Source organism: Prunus dulcis, chromosome 2 (genome assembly GCF_902201215.1).
Source record: "Prunus dulcis chromosome 2, ALMONDv2, whole genome shotgun sequence".
Lineage (NCBI taxonomy): Eukaryota > Viridiplantae > Streptophyta > Magnoliopsida > Rosales > Rosaceae > Prunus > Prunus dulcis.
In genome coordinates, this window is record NC_047651.1 from 12,008,905 (window position 1) to 12,024,968 (window position 16,064).

Below are 16,064 nucleotides of genomic sequence, written 5' to 3' on the forward strand. Positions count from 1 at the left end.
TCCTACATCAATTTATGATCAATTTTGTTCTCCAGTGAAGTGACAGAAGAGTTAGGGGAAACTGTAATTGCAAGTTGCAACACATCGACTCCAAACTTGTGCACTCTTTACGAAAGCGCTAAATTTGGCAACATTGGGTTTAGACGCAAGAACATAGTTGAAGAATCGATCATGACATGTTTTGCCTACAGACACAAGATCATGGCAACAAGCATTAGTTACACTAGCCCCGCCTTCGAAAATACTTGCACCAACTTCCCCAGCGCACTTAATGGAGATATGTTTTATACATTCATACAAGATCTTCAAATTTAATACCTCTGAGGTTGGAATTGTGATAGAAGATGTAGGAGAAACTGTAATTGCAACACATGGACTCCAAACTTGTTCGCGCTTTGCCAAGGCTCTAGATTTGTCGACATTGAGTTTAGGCGCAAGAGCAAAGTTGAAGAATAGATCATGGCAATTTTTGCCTACAGATGCAAGATCATGACAACAAGCATCAGTTACACTAGCCTTGCCTTCGAAAATACTTGCACCAACTTCCCGAATGCACTTAATGGAAATATGTTTTTTATATTCATCCAAGGTCTTTGAAATTAATGCCTCTGAGGTTGGAATTCCAAAAGATGAAAAAATCATTCCGGATGGACTCACCAAAAAAAAAGTGACCAACAATGCATACATATTGAGTGCGGCCACAGTGCTTTGTAGTACTGAATTAGTTTTTGTTCTCTGGGAAATGGAAAGAACTCTTGGATGGAGAAAGTTTTAAGTATTTGTTTATTTTTAAGGTTTTTGTTAAGGGTCAATGTGATTTTGAATATGAAAACGTCATTGTACCCCATAAATACACAACAAATTTTATTCATCTCGATATTAAAGACTTTCTTCAACTTGGTTAAGTTACAATACTTTGCCTGCCCAAAATCATTTATGAATGAACCTACTAATTGTACGACATCAATACAGTCCAATAGTTTATACGCAAGTTAAAAACATTTGTTGTCAGTAACGTTTTTCACCACAATAAGAAAGGCACTAGTTTAATTAAGTAATTCATTTTTTATTGGACAAACTACAAAAGACCACGCCCCCCAAATTGTAGGGTCATTTTCAAGTTCATATGTATTTTTGGGAGAATTAAAACGACATACAAAATCGCAAAAAACTATAATTTACCCACTTTGTTAGCTAGATCGTCACTATAGTCGTTATCTACCTATATGTGTACAATTTTTAGAGGGCATTTTTGGCATCTCATTGGAGGCTCATAATTGTCAACTATATTACACGTGGCTCTCAATTATTCAAAAACCAACCCTAATCGAAAACTAATCCCGAAATCAAATTTTTATTCCCAAATAGCAAACCAGACAAATGAACAAAAATCGAAAACCTAATCCCCAAATCAAAACCTATTCTCCATATCACATCCATCAAGGACCACAAGGAGGAAATCGAGTGTGGATTGTCCGTTAATATGGCTTTGGGTGTTCATCGTTGTGGGAGTAGTGCTCCTCATTAAAATAATTTCCTTAGCTTTACACTACAACCCCGTTTATTTTCTTGCTTTTTGGTTTCATTCGAGAGACTTAGGGTTTAGTTGTAACTTTTTATTTGCTTTGAGCTATAGTTGAGTTTATATATTGAAGTTGTTTGTCATTGGGTTTGTGAGAACGTGATATTGATGGTCCATTTGTGTCGGTGTGTGTGAGGTGTATGTCCATTTAATATCAAAAGTAGGCTAATCTGTATTTTTTGTTAAGGTGTATGTCCATCAAGTTAGTGTGGAAATGGATTTATGTCTTGTGAACTACGTATTTGGAAATGGATGAGTATGTATACAACTTGAGCCACAAATGCAAAATCAATTTACGCATTTGGAAATTGACTAACATTTCATACACAAACCACTTTCATACAAATTGACAATTCAGATTACACAAATCACTTTCATATAAATAGACTAGTCATACTACATAAACCAATTGGATTCTCCAAAAGACTCCATCAATGCCACAAAACACATCACCCAAACCTCCTAAAATTCAATCCCTAAAATTAAAGTGCTAGTTTCACATTGTTGGATGATCCAATCTCTCTATATTCCAATACTTGCATTCCCAAAAATACAATCACAATAATTCACGAACCTAGTAGACTTGCTCGTAGACTCCTTCGTGCTTTCAAGGCAGCACTAATCTCAATTCTCAATTTTTAATTTTCCTCTTCCTCTTTGTTTAATCTTTTGAACAGCCCGTCACAATCGTCGACCTTTCGCATACATGTGGATCATACCATTCAAAGAATGAGCAACCTCTTATTATCTCATAATCGATGTAGCCCGAAAATCTTGTCCCATAGTTGTCGTCAGTCCACGACGTAGTCAAACGACATTGATTGCTGCAGCGGCAAATAGGCGGGCCCACTTCGAATTTGCAAACATCGTCATCTTCGCTCTCTGCAATTTGGAACATAGGGCACGACTTTTGTCGATTTAGGGCTTAAGGTCTGAGAATATGTTGATTTGGGATTTGGGAATTAGGAATTATGGTTGGTTTTGGGTGCCACGTGTAATGTTATGGGTGTGAAAATTCTAAAAACATGAACCTACAGTGAGATGCTGAAAATGCCCTCTAAAAATGGTAAACGTAGGTGCCAAGTGGGCAAATAACGACTTTCTTGACAATCTCGCTAACAGAGTTGGTAAATTGAAAGTTTTCCACGATTTTGAGTATGTACTTGTAAATGTCTGGCATGGATGAAGCGAAAGTTTATTTATATTGAGTTAAGATTTGAATTTGATTATCTATTTACAATATGTTCATTTATCGTATATGAACAAAATTATGCAAATATAGTCCAACTTTCTTTTGATCATGATGTATTATTGGTTGGATGTTTATGATCTTCAATATGAAAACGAGTAAGATGAAAAAGATAAAAATAATGAGAGTGATAACGAAAAAGACAAACATAGACGCGATAATAGTTATAGTCATTATACTATATGATTCAATAAAATTAAACAAAAAAGATTTCCAACCAAAAAAAAAAAAGAGTTCATTTTCAGGGGAAAAAAGGGCTAAGGAATAGACACAAGATACGATGTTTTTTTTTAATGCGAAAAACAACGGTAGTTGACGTGCAAAATTTTTAACTATTCTTCTTTAAATTGTTCAAGATCATTAAAATGGTAGAAATTATTGGGTCTCTGTTTTTGAAGAGTCGTTTTCTTTCCTTTTCTTTGTCTTCCACATTTTGGGGTGCTGCTCTGTTTTTGAAGAGTCGTTTTCTAATTTTTTTTTTTTTTTTCTCTGTTAACTTGGTTTGGTTGTTTCTTTTTTAGGGGAAATTATTAGTTTTTTCTTCGGGTGGTGTGTTTACAAGTATTTGCTATGCTTTTTCTCTCCTCATTGCCGAAGACTGCATGTTATCATTGGGTCTCAACCACTATCATCATCTCTTTGAATCCATAGATGTCTCTCTCGTCAATTTCCCTCGATGGCACTTATGGTGTTTGAGATGCCCTTAAAGTGCAAATAGCACTTATTGCTTGGATTATGGTAGCATTGTTCGTTGTACTTGTTATAGCCGGGTGCCTTGCCCACCACCATTTTTCTTTGGTTATCGGTTTCTCTTTGGTTGTTATTGGCTCAGTTTGGTGGTGTGACTTCTGGCGGTTGGATTGTGTGGGACATATTTATTATTGTTCTTAAGAGTTTCTTGTGTTTTGTGGGCTTTTGTCTATTATAAGCATTTGCTGTTTGGTCTTTATGTGGGTTTTATGTTATGGGTTAATTAATTTTGGTTTGAAATCAATTTTAATTACTGTGATTTCAATTTTTCCAATTTCATCACTTTACTTGCAGTCGTTAACAAATTGGGTCATATATCTCAATCCTTTCAGTTTAATTGCATGCACTAAATGTGTGCAAGGGCAAAATTGTATTTCCACCATTTAAACAATTAATAAATAAATTTAAAAAAAAAAAAAAAACGACCACCTAGCAGTTTCTCCCACCCTCATCCACCATCCCTATCCCCAGATCCTTCCTCCTTTCTCCTCTCTCCGCCACTAACAACCCCACCATCATCCATAGCCACCCAAACTCACCACCAGTCATACCCACCCACACCCCCCCTATCCACCATCCAAATCTAAAGCCATCACGGCATCTGCGTTGGAAGGGGCTGATCGACTTGAGAGAGGAGATCGGAGGAGTGTTGGGGCAGAAGGGAGAGAAGGGCAGAGAGAGCCATCTCGGTGTCTTGGGAGGCATTCTCCGCATCAATCCCATTACTGCTTCCATTTTTGTTCCTTGGTGTTCTTTGTTTTCGTTTCTCAGGTGAGGGCTGGCTGGCTCTAAAACTCTCTTTGATAATTTTTATTAGGAGTAGTCAAGATTCAAGAAAGGCGTCTTATTATTGTTGACCCTTTTTGTTTTTCTTTCTTTTTTCTGATTTGTTATTGCGTGTCATTAGCTTTCTATTAATGAAACTTGATTCACACGGGAAAATGAATTTGCTTTTTCAAGATATTACATTCTCCACAATATATTTTTCTTTTCCGGGTGATAAAATAGAAGCGTCGAGTTATTTTTCAGGACTAACCAGTGACGGCGAAGACTGAATAAAACCGAAAGAGACTGAAAGATGGCCGGCCTTCCTACGTCGTCGTTTAAGGCAAATACCGGTAGTGCCGCCGCAGAAGACCCCAAACTCGGTCACACGAAGCAGATACGGCGCCACGAGGTTGCAATTGCAGAGCTCAATGCTCTTTCACCGTCTCGGGTATATTTTATTTATGTCAAAATAAAAACCAAAAAGTTATATTTCATTTTGTTGCAATCAATTGAGTTGAAGAGTACTTGAATTGTGTTCGTGTAGAATTTTCTGAATTGGGTTCTTCGTTTTGAAACAAAAAGTGAAGTTGGTTGTGGTAATTTGGGTGTTTGGGTTCTTCCCATAAGCCTAGATGGTTTAGGTTTACATGGTTCAGTTGAGAAATTCATGTTTTCCTTAGCATCCAGTCTTTTAGGGCCAGTTTGATAACTATTTCTATCTTAGTTTTTAGTTTTCATTTTTTGTGCTAGATTATAGAGGAAAGTGAGAGTGAGAATGGGAGTGAGTGTGAGATTGAGAGAGAAGATGAGAGGGGAGGATGGAAGGGAGGCATAACAAAAGTGAAAACAAAAACTAAAAACTGAAATCTATTTGAAATCTATTTCAGTTTTTAGTTGTTTGTACAAGCATTGGAGTAATAAGATGATCATTTGTTTTATCTCTAGCATTGCGTATGTAATTGTTGCAAATTTGATATGGAATACACTTTTGTTAACCACCTTGCCTTGCCTATCATCAATGCTAAGGATTTCTTTTCTTTGAGAGTAAATGTTTGTTAGTTCCACAAATTTTGTTTTACTCATTTCAAAGTTGTATGATTCTGTTCATGGCAAATTCTAGGTAGATATAACAACAATAGTAATAGTCATTAAACTAATACATTTTGCCTACAATGTTGTCATTATCTTTCGAATTGTAACTCTAAATTCTAGAAAGCCAGTGAGCTCAAATTGTTTTCATTTCATCGTTTCAATGTTCCGAGTATTAGTTTTCTTGCACCGTCTTTTTATTTTTTTTTATCTTTTTCTTTACAAGTAGAAGCCCAATTGCCCTTCTCATCAGCTTATTTGGTTGGAGTGCTTTGTTAGTTTACACAGATGTAAATACAGCTCTTTCTTGATCACAGGCTGTCTATCAGAAAAATGGGAACTTGTTTTTCCGTACAACAATCCAGAAAGCAACAGCATCTGAACAAAGTAAGAAGTTTTGCATCGAATCTATGGTATTTGTCTGTGGGTTTAAATAGCTGAATTGATGTATTTTCCTTGTTCACTGTTTATATTGTGCAGAACAAATTGATTTGGCTAAAGCAAGCCTAGGAAAGCTGAATTCTTCTTGATATGACTTGGCTTACGATGATGGTAGTCCTACAGCCTTTTAAGGTAAAAACCCTTGTATTAATAGGCATATACATCCACTAGAGATAAGTCTTACCCAATTGATGTATTTCAATGGCAAAGATATGTGATACTTTTACCATCATTATATTTCAACTGGCACCAGATACGCTTGAGTGCTTACTCTGATCCTGCCAACAAAGCAGACTTTCTTTTCTGTTACCATTCACTGACTTCTGTGTCTGTTTGCTATATGCTTTTTTTCCTTTTATCCATTACTTACATCGAATTACCTTTCACTGACTAAGGGATCTAAGGAGTTATATTGGAGAAAATGCTAAATTATTTGTCATTGTAATGGTGTTACAAAGTAGTCTTTAACTCTCAACTCGTCTTTTTTTTTTTTTTTTTAAATAATATATATAATAGATTTATTAAAAACACAATAAAATACACCCCTTGTAGTGAAGACTAAACAACAAAGCTGATAATACTCTACATTATAACTGTTGTAAACCAATACACATATTAGACTGTCAGAAAACAGCTGCATTAATAGAAGAAAACTGAATGTTCCAAAACTCATAAGACACAGAAACCCAAAGTGACAACCAAATTTTGACTTTTCCCCCTAAACCTTCATCCCTCCCTGGAATTACCCCACTCAGTTTGACTTCCCTAAACAACCTCAACAACTGTGATACCATAGAGTAATAAATAAATAAATGACCCACACTTTCACCCTCTTTACATATTATGCACCACTACTGAGCAAGATTTCCTAAGAATCAACTTAGTTAAATCCCATACTATGTATATCCGAAAAGGGAATGATCCGTTAACCGTTGGATCGGATGACACACATAGCCTTACTATGAGCAACTATCGAAGTAAGAATTGTTACTTTAGGAGATGTCTTAGCCTTCGAAGTCACAAAAAAAGGTTGGAAAATTGGAAGAGATAGTTAGCCAGGTAGGACTACAAAATTTGGTTTACATGAAACAAACCCCAGAATCGTCAAAAGTCCACCTCCAAAACAACCAGGACCTAGAAGGAGATTATTGAAGAATCTCTGACAAAGACAGAAGTGACCTCCACAATTTCAGGGTCAGTTAAGTTTTTTGGAAGCCAACATATCTATCAACTCAAAGAACGAAAAGAATTGACTTAAACTCTACCGATGGGAACATTATGAAAAGTGGACAATCTGCACAACTGAGGAAATGAGCAAAACAAAGGCAATTTTTTTCCAACCCAACGCTCATCCAAAATCTAATCCTTTCTCCGCTTCTCCACTACCCACTACAAGCTCACAGCGAGGAGAAAAGTACCATAACCTTGGAAATGTCTGTTGATGCTCAAAATGGCCCGGCCAATATTGAGTCCAACTTAGTGATTAAGTGTACTGGGTCTTTGGCAGGGAAGTGGGCTGAGGCCCTTGGTGAAATAGGTTGACGAGGAACCTGCAGAAGATAAAGTAGGAGAAGCGATCGTTAAGCTTCGGACACCGGTGTGGTGCCGGCCGAAGGCTCTCCGATGCCTAAGTCAGTTACAGGTAGTAATTCTGGCAGAGTAACAGTAAAAGTGGGAGAATCGTTACCTTTTTTACTTGGGTACTGTTCCCTATTTATAGGAAAGTGAAAGTGGGAGCTTTGCACAAAGTTCCAATGTGGGACTTTGTGCAAGTCGTTGTGGTGGCGACACGTGTCCTGGAGATTAGGTTTGGCAGCTGGGAGCTTCGGCAGGTGTCTGGCACCTTGGAAGTGTGTCTTCCTTCGGCATGGGAGAAGGCGTGGCTGCCTTGGTGCTAGTCGCTTTGATGCTGGGTCTGCTCGGTTCACTATGGTGTAAACAGTAGTCCCCCAAGTTCGCGGTCGAGAAGCAACTTCTGGGTTGGGAACTTGTGAGTTTCTTGTAATTGTAACCAAGCATTCCAGCTTCGTTGGGAGTCGTAGGGCACTCCCTACTCCCCCAAGTTGGCAAGCTAGGAGTTGCGTCAACACATAGTAGCTGGGTACCTGGGTACTTGGGCATGTTGCAGATAGGATGGGAGCTGCGTTCGTTGGAGAGCCAGACCTTCGAGGGAGCCGGGTCTTGAAAAATTTGGACTCCCCACAATTTGTCCATGGCCCTTACCGTTCGGCAAGGGTCTAGCTCCTTTTTTTTTTATTTTTTTTATTTTTTTATGGCCGGGCCTTCGAGGGAGCCGGGTCTTGAAAAATTTGGACTCCCCACAATGTCCATGGCCCTTGCCGTTCGGCAAGGGTCTAGCTCCTTTTTTTTATATATATTTTTCATGGCCGGGCCTTCGAGGGAGCCGGGTCTTTTGAAAAAATTTGGGACTCCATAATTCCTCCATGGCCCTTGCCGTTCGGCAAGGGTCTAGCTCCTTTTTTGTTTTGTTTTGTTTTTTTTTTTGAGCTCGGGAGGTAGGCCTTTGAGGGAGCCGGGTCGAGTGAAAATTTTCGACTCTCCAAAATTTGTCCATGGCCCTTGCCGTTCGGCAAGGGAGAGATAAAAAATGAGGCTTGGGCCATGGGTGTTGTTGGGCTAGGAGCAAGAAGGTTGGGTATTTTGATGTGGGCTTGGGCCACTCAGAAAGATCTAGGGTGTTTGTTTTAAAAGTGCTGGGTGATGCCGTTTGGCATAATTAGAGCTAGGATATTGAGGGTGCCGTTCGGCAAACAAAGAGCTAGGGTTGTGGTAGCAATGGCTTGGGGTCCTTCGACAAAGGCTTAGTTTCCTTCGGAATTGGCTGAGTTTCCTTCGGCAAGGAGTGTCGAGCAAGTCTTTCCTTGCGAGTAGTAGTGGGATTCGGCAATTGATCTTGCCGTTCGGCAAGGTGTTGGCGACGGGTGGGCAGGTCTAGGGGTCGAGCAAAGGAGCTGCTGAGATTAAATTGGAGCTGCGACTGGGCTTGCCGTTCGGCAGGGGGCTTCGCGACGGCTGGCAGTTGTGTGCACGGCTTCGGGCGACGGGGCTGGACAGTTTTGGTGAGCACGGCTTCGGCAGGCTGCTGCTGTCCGAGGAGTAGGTGTTGAAGTACTTGCTGAACCCTTGCCGATCGGTAAGGGTGGTGTTGGCTGTTTTCACGCTTCGACAAGGGGGTGTAGAAGATTGGATCTCTTTGGCTCTTGCCGTTCGGTAAGGAGTTTGGCGACGTCGGGCAGTTGTGAGCACGGCTTCGGGCGAAGGGGCTGGGCAGTTTTTGCATATAAAGCTTCGGCAAGGAAGGCTGGGCAGCCTTGGCGAGTAAAGCTTCGGGCAGCCTTGGTCCTTCGGCAAGGTTGCTTCGGCAAGGGAGTTCCTCGGCCGATGGGGTGGTGCTTCGGCAGCTGGTGACGAGCAGGGCTTCGGCGCGGCAGCTGGGCAGCTGGAGCAAGTTTTCATTTGTTGAGACCTTGCCGTTCGGCAAAAGTGATTGGGAAGTTTTTTGTTTGTCCATTCTTCGGCAAGTCTTGTTTCAGCAAGGCACGAAAGTAGAGCTTTCGGCAAGGCAGCAGCACCCGATTTGATTTGGAAGACCCTTGTCGTTCGACAAGGGTGATTGGGCCTAGCTGGACGAGTGGGCGCGGTAGCTGGAGCACGGATCAGCAAGGGTGAGTAAGCGGAGCTTCTCTGTTTGTTTGCTCAGCCCTTGCCATTCGGCAAGGGTGTGGTTTGGTGCGATTGTGAGCCGAGATCGAGTGCTGTCCGAGGTGCTGGACCTTCGGCGCGTCAGAGCTGAGCTAGACCGTCCATACTCGGCAGGTGAGTCCTCCATTTCTTGTTGCCCGGGCCTTGCCGTTCGGCAAGCCCAGCTAAAGTATGTTGTGAAGTTGGTTTGGGTGTCTTGATAAAATTTGGGCCCTAGCTTTGAACAAATTTGGGCTCTAGCCTTGTAATAAGATTGGGCTTAAAAAGTAGTCTAGCACACTTGGAATTTTGGGGGCTTCATTTTGTATTTGCACGGGCCTTGCCGTTCGGCAAGACCCTTAAAATCTCCCTCAATTTTTTGTTTTTTTGTTGTTTGTGTATTTTGAAAATTGAATTTCAAATGGTGTGTAGGTACAAGGGATTTAGGAGGGAAGATGAGAGGGTGCTAGGGTTTGCTCGTGAATCGAGGCGTGGTACCCTTAGTTGGCTATTTAATAGGAACTTGGGATGGTGAAGGCACCACACTTGAGTTGAGTTGAGAAAAATTGTGAGAATTTGAAGGAGAGGAGAGGCGATTTCCGGCGATAAGTTTGTGGTGGTGCTTGTGGCTGAGGTGATTTCTGGCGATCCTTTCGTGGTGTTACGAACAAAGTTAGACCTAATTTCGCTTGAACTTTCGAATTGAAATGTCTTGTTGATAAGGTCATAATTTCACACATTTGCGTGCCTTCTTTGCTTAGTAAGTTTGTTTAGCTTCTCTTTATTTTGAGTCTCTTACCTATGTTTGTGTGTTTTGTAGGTTAAGACAGCAAGTGGATGACATTTGATACAATTGATGCATGTTAAGGACTGAGTGGCACAAGAGGAATATGAGCTTAAAGACAAAGCTAATTTAAGCCACACTCTTTGTCAGTCCAGTTTCGTAGGTCATCTTGCAGGCCTCATTTCAGCAACTTACACAGGTTGGATGAGGAGACATCCTTGATAGAAGTTATTCCAATGGGTGTCTATTATAACATATCTAAATTTTAGCCCAATTGGATAAATCTGGAGCCCCTAACACATCAAAGACTGAACCAAGTTCACAGAAAAGTCATAGTTGGCTGCCATCACATTTAATGTGGCTACAACCCTAGAGCCATGTGCTACACATAAAAGCAGACACACATGGGAGACAAATCAGATTGGGAAGTCAGAAAGATGAACAAAAGTCAAGCTTTCCATAAAGAAACCATACCAAGGCACATGGGCAGCTGGAACAGCTGGAAAGTATGGCAGCTGGAACAGCTGGCTAGTTGAGGGCAGCTAAGAAAGGTGGGCTTCAGCAGCCAAAAGGGAGGACGAAATTTCACTCTATAAAAGAGAGGGGTCAGACACACACATGAAGAGGGATCCATTACTCTTATACACACATATTCACTTCATCCATTACTCTTATACACATATTCAGATTCACTACAAAGAGAGAAGGGAGCTTGGAGCTGTCCTGGGAACTTCCTTGCTGCCCTCAACTAGCCAGCTGTTCCAGCTGCCATACTTTCTAGCTGTTCCAGCTGCCCATGTGCCTTGGTATGGTTTCTTTATGGAAAGCTTGACTTTTGTTAATCTTTCTGACTTCCCAATCTGATTTGTCTCCCATGTGTGGCTGCTTTTATGTGTAGCACATGGCTCTAGGGTTGTAGCCACATTAAATGTGATGGCAGCCAACTATGACTTTTCTGTGAACTTGGTTCAGTCTTTGATGTGTTGGGGGCTCCAGATTTATCCAATTGGGCTAAAATTTGGATATGTTATAATAGACACCCATTGGAACAACTTCTATCAAGGATGTCTCCTCATCCAACTTGTGTAAGTTGCTGAAATGAGGCCTGCAAGATGACCTACGAAACTGGACTGACAAGGAGTGTGGCTTAAATTGGCTTTGTCTTTAAGCTCATATTCCTCTTGTGCCACTCAGTCCTTAACATGCATCAATTGTATCAAATGTCATCCACTTGCTGTCTTAACCTACAAAACACACAAACATAGGTAAGAGACTCAAAATAAAGAGAAGCTAAACAAACTTACTAAGCAAAGAAGGCACGCAAATGTGTGAAATTATGACCTTATCACTTGTTTTGCATGAACATGTTGAAGGCTAGGAAGAACACATTGAACACGAGCATGAACACGTTGAACATATGTATGAACATGTAGAATTTTTGCCTGGCATGAAGATTTGGCAAATTTCTGTTGTTGTGGTTCGATCCTCTCTGCATGTGCATTAGTTCTTTTTTTTTTGTTTTTGCATATTGTAGATGTTTGAAAGTTCTGATAGGGAAAGTCCTGACCCCCTTGCCCTTGGTGGGGATGATACTGAGAGTGAAGAGCCAAGCCAATATATATATATATATATATATATTCTGAAGAGTAGAGTTCAGAGACAGAGGGTATGGTAGAAGGCACTATAGAAAGTAGGATGATAGGGCCTGGGGGTGAGAGGGGTGAGCCATCCGAAGACTCTGGGTCAGCTGCATATAGGGAGATGCAGAGAAATTATATAGAGTTAGAGGCTATAGCAAACCGGGTTCTAGCCTTGCCCCAAACGCAAGAGGGGGGTTCGAGCAACCAGGCATCACCATCAGGGTCTGTGGGTATAGCCGTGGCTTCGGTTTCAGAGGGGTTAGACATTCGGGTCGGTGTCCCGTTGCCGAGGCGGAATACGCTTACAGAAGCGAAATTGGCCCAGCTGCGGACAGATTTTTGTGTGCCAGCCTATGTGGGCTTGAGGTTACCCACTGCGGCTGATGTAGTCAGATATCCTTCGGATGGCTCCGTGATGATTTTTACGGATATGTATCGGCATGGCTTCAGACTACCCTTTCATCCGTGGGTGCAGATGATGTTGGCCAAGTTGGGGTATGCGCCAGGGTAGTATAATCCCAACTTTTGGATTCTTCTCCATGGGATGTATATCGCTTGGTGGTTGGTTGGGTTGGGGGAGCCAACATTTGAGAAGTTCATGTACCTGTACTCAATTTCGAAGCAGCAGGGAACTTTTGGCTGGGTACAGGCCAATTGCCGAAAGGCGAAGGAGAGGGGCTACTTTATTAAGCACAAGCCAACGACGCAAAAGTCCTGGAGGAACAGGTGGTGCATGGCTTATGGGGACTGGGAGTGTCCGCCAGGAAAGAGCGTTGTCCAACACATTCTTACCCACTTCCAGTCCATAGGTCCTTGGCCCCATCCTTTAAGATTGTCTAATGCTTGATTGTGTTTTGTCCAACACATTCCTGTTCTTGGTTCTATACTTTGCGTGTGCCAGTGTAATTGGCTAAGTAGTTTCTAACTCTTGATGCAGGTTCAGCGAAGTGGGGCCCTATCTCCAAGGAACAGGAAGACGAGGTTGTGTGCTGAGCCTTTTGTGGGCCAACTGCTCGTAATTGGCCTTGGCATCGTAAGTGGAAGTTCGGTATGTGGGTTGGGCTGACAAATCTCTACCGGTGCCACGGCCTCGGTTCCAAAAGGCTCAGCACACAAAACATAAAGATAGCCCAGGTACTTACTTCCTTGAAGCAGTCCGGACTCAAACAAATTCTTCTGCGTGACTAAGTTCCCGCACTCACGCTCAGTCTCCGATAGCTGCGCCCTCACCCACTCAACCTCGTCTTCCTGTTCCTTGGAGATAGGGCCCCACTTCGCTGAACCTGCATCAAGAGTTAGAAACTACTTGGCCATTTACATTGGCACACGCAAAGTATAGAACCAAGAACAGGAATGTGTTGGACAAAACACAATCAAGCATTAGACAATCTTAAAGGATGGGGCCAAGGACCTATGGACTGGAAGTGGGTAAGAATGTGTTGGACAACGCTCTTTCCTGGCGGACACTCCCAGTCCCCATAAGCCATGCACCACCTGTTCCTCCAGGACTTTTGCGTCGTTGGCTTGTGCTTAATAAAATAGCCCCTCTCCTTCGCCTTTCGGCAATTGGCCTGTACCCAGCCAAAAGTTCCCTGCTGCTTCGAAATTGAGTACAGGTACATGAACTGCTCAAACTTTGGCTCCCCCAACCCAACCAACCACCAAGCGATGTACACCCCATGCAGAAGAATCCAAAAGTTGGGATTATACTGCCCCGGGCATACCCCAACTTAGCCAATAACATCTGCACCCATGGATGAAAGGGTAGTCTGAAGCCGTGCCGATACATATCTGTAAAAATCATCACGGAGCCATCCGAGGGATATCTGACTACATCAGCCTCAGTGGGTAACCTCAAGCCCACATAGGCTGGCACACAAAAATCTGTCCGCAGCTGGGCCAATTTCGCTTATGTAAGCGTGTTCCGCCTAGGCAATGGAACACCGACCCGAATGTCTAATCCCTCTGAAACCGAAGCCACGGCTATACCCACATACCCTGATGGTGATGCCTGGTTGCTCGAACCCACCTCTTGCGTTTGGGGCAAGGCTAGAACCCGGTTCGCTATAGCCTCTAACTCTATATAATTCCTCTGCATCTCCCTATATGCAGCTGACCCAGAGTCTTCGGATGGCTCACCCCTAGGCCCTATCATCCTACTTTATATAGTGCCTTCTACCATACCCTCTGTCTCTGAACTCTACTCTTCAGAACATATATATTGGCTTGGCTCTTCACTCTCAGTATCATCCCCATCAAGGGCAAAGGGGTCAGGACTTTCCCTATCAGAACTTTCAGACATCTATAATATGCAAAAACAAAAAAAAAGAACTAATGCACATGCAGAGAGGATCGAGCCACAACAACAGAAATTTGCCAAATCTTCATGCCAGGCAAAAATTCTACATGTTCAAAGTGTTCATCATGTTCATGCTCGTGTTCAATGTGTTCTTCCTAGCCTTCAACATGTTCATGCAAAACAAGACATTTCAATTCGAAAGTTCAAGCGAAATAAGGTCTAACCTTGTTCGTAACACCACGAAAGGATCGCCGGAAATCACCTCAGCCACAAGCACCACCACAAACTTATCGCCGGAAATCGCCTCTCCTCTCCTTCAAATTCTCACAATTTTTCTCAACTCAACTCAAGTGTGGTGCCTTCACCATCCCAAGTTCCTATTAAATAGCCAACTAAGGGTACCACGCCTCGATTCACGAGCAAACCCTAGCACCGTCTCATCTTCCCTCCTAAATCCCTTGTACCTACACACCATTTGAAATTCAATTTTCAAAATACACAAACAACAAAAAAACAAAAAATTGAGGGAGATTTTAAGGGTCTTGCCGAACGGCAAGGCCCGTGCAAATACAAAATGAAGCCCCCAAAATTCCAAGTGTGCTAGACTACTTTCTAAGCCCAATCTTATTACAAGGCTAGAGCCCAAATTTGTTCAAAGCTAGGGCCCAAATTTTATCAAGACACCCAAACCAACTTCACAACATACTTTAGCTGGGCTTGCCGAACGGCAAGGCCCGGGCAACAAGAAATGGAGGACTCACCTGCCGAGTATGGACGGTCTAGCTCAGCTCTGACGCGCCGAAGGTCCAGCACCTCGGACAGCACTCGGTCTCGGCTCACAATCGCACCAAACCACACCCTTGCCGAACGGCAAGGGCTGAGCAAACAAACAGAGAAGCTCGGCTTACTCACTCTTGCTGACCCGTGCTCCGGCTACCGCGCCCACTCGTCCAGGTAGGCCCAATCACCCTTGCCGAACGGCAAGGGTCTTCCAAATCAAATCGGGTGCTGCTGCCTTGCCGAAAGCTCTACTTTCGTGCCTTGCTGAAACAAGTCTTGCCGAAGAATGGACAAACAAAAAACTTCCCAATCACTTTTGCCGAACGGCAAGGTCTCAACAAATGAAAACTTGCTCCAGCTGCCCAGCTGCCGCGCCGAAGCCCTGCTCGTCACCAGCTGCCGAAGCACCACCCCAGCGGCTGAGGAACTCCCTTGCCGAAGCAACCTTACTGAAGGACCAAGGCTGCCCGAAGCTTTACTCGCCAAGGCTGCCCCGCCTTCCTTGCCGAAGCTTTATATGCAAAAACTGCCCAGCCCCTTCGCCCGAAGCCGTGCTCACAACTGCCCGACGTCGCCAAGCTCCTTGCCGAACGGCAAGAGCCGAAGAGATCCAATCTTCTACACCCCTTTGTCGAAGCGTGAAAACAGCCAACACCACCTTTGCCGATCGGCAAGGGTTCAGCAAGTACTTCAACACCTACTCCTCGGACAGCAGCAGCCTGCCGAAGCCGTGCTCACCAAAACTGTCCAGCCCCGTCGCCCGAAGCCGTGCACACAACTGCCAGCCGTCGCGAAGCCCCCTGCCGAACGGCAAGCCCAGTCGCAGCTCCAATTTAATCTCGGCAGCTCCTTTGCTCGACCCCTAGACCTGCCCACCCGTCGCCAACACCTTGCCGAACGGCAAGATCAATTGCCGAATCCCACTACTACTCGCAAGGAAAACTTGCCCTTGCTCGACACTCCTTGCCGAGGGAAACTCA

The 16,064-nt window shown here is 43.1% G+C and overlaps 1 protein-coding gene across 3 annotated transcripts in view; it reads left to right on the forward strand.

The window, feature by feature from the left end:
- Positions 1–4,022: 4,022 nt before the first annotated feature.
- LOC117619047 overlaps positions 4,023–16,064 on the forward strand; it is a 34,214-nt gene continuing 22,172 nt past the window's right edge. Inside the window, exons 1-4 of one of the 3 annotated variants that reach the window (XR_004584519.1) lie at positions 4,023–4,352; positions 4,611–4,797; positions 5,756–5,825; positions 5,919–6,011. Coding sequence is in view for 2 of the 3 variants with exons in the window: in XM_034348869.1 (XP_034204760.1) it covers positions 4,660–4,797; positions 5,756–5,825; positions 5,919–5,968 (258 nt within the window). In the remaining variant the exon portion in view is untranslated. Of the gene's footprint in view, positions 4,353–4,589; positions 4,798–5,755; positions 5,826–5,918; positions 6,196–16,064 lie in introns of those variants that run through there. The other 2 variants (XM_034348869.1, XM_034348868.1) reach the window with 2 other exon arrangements.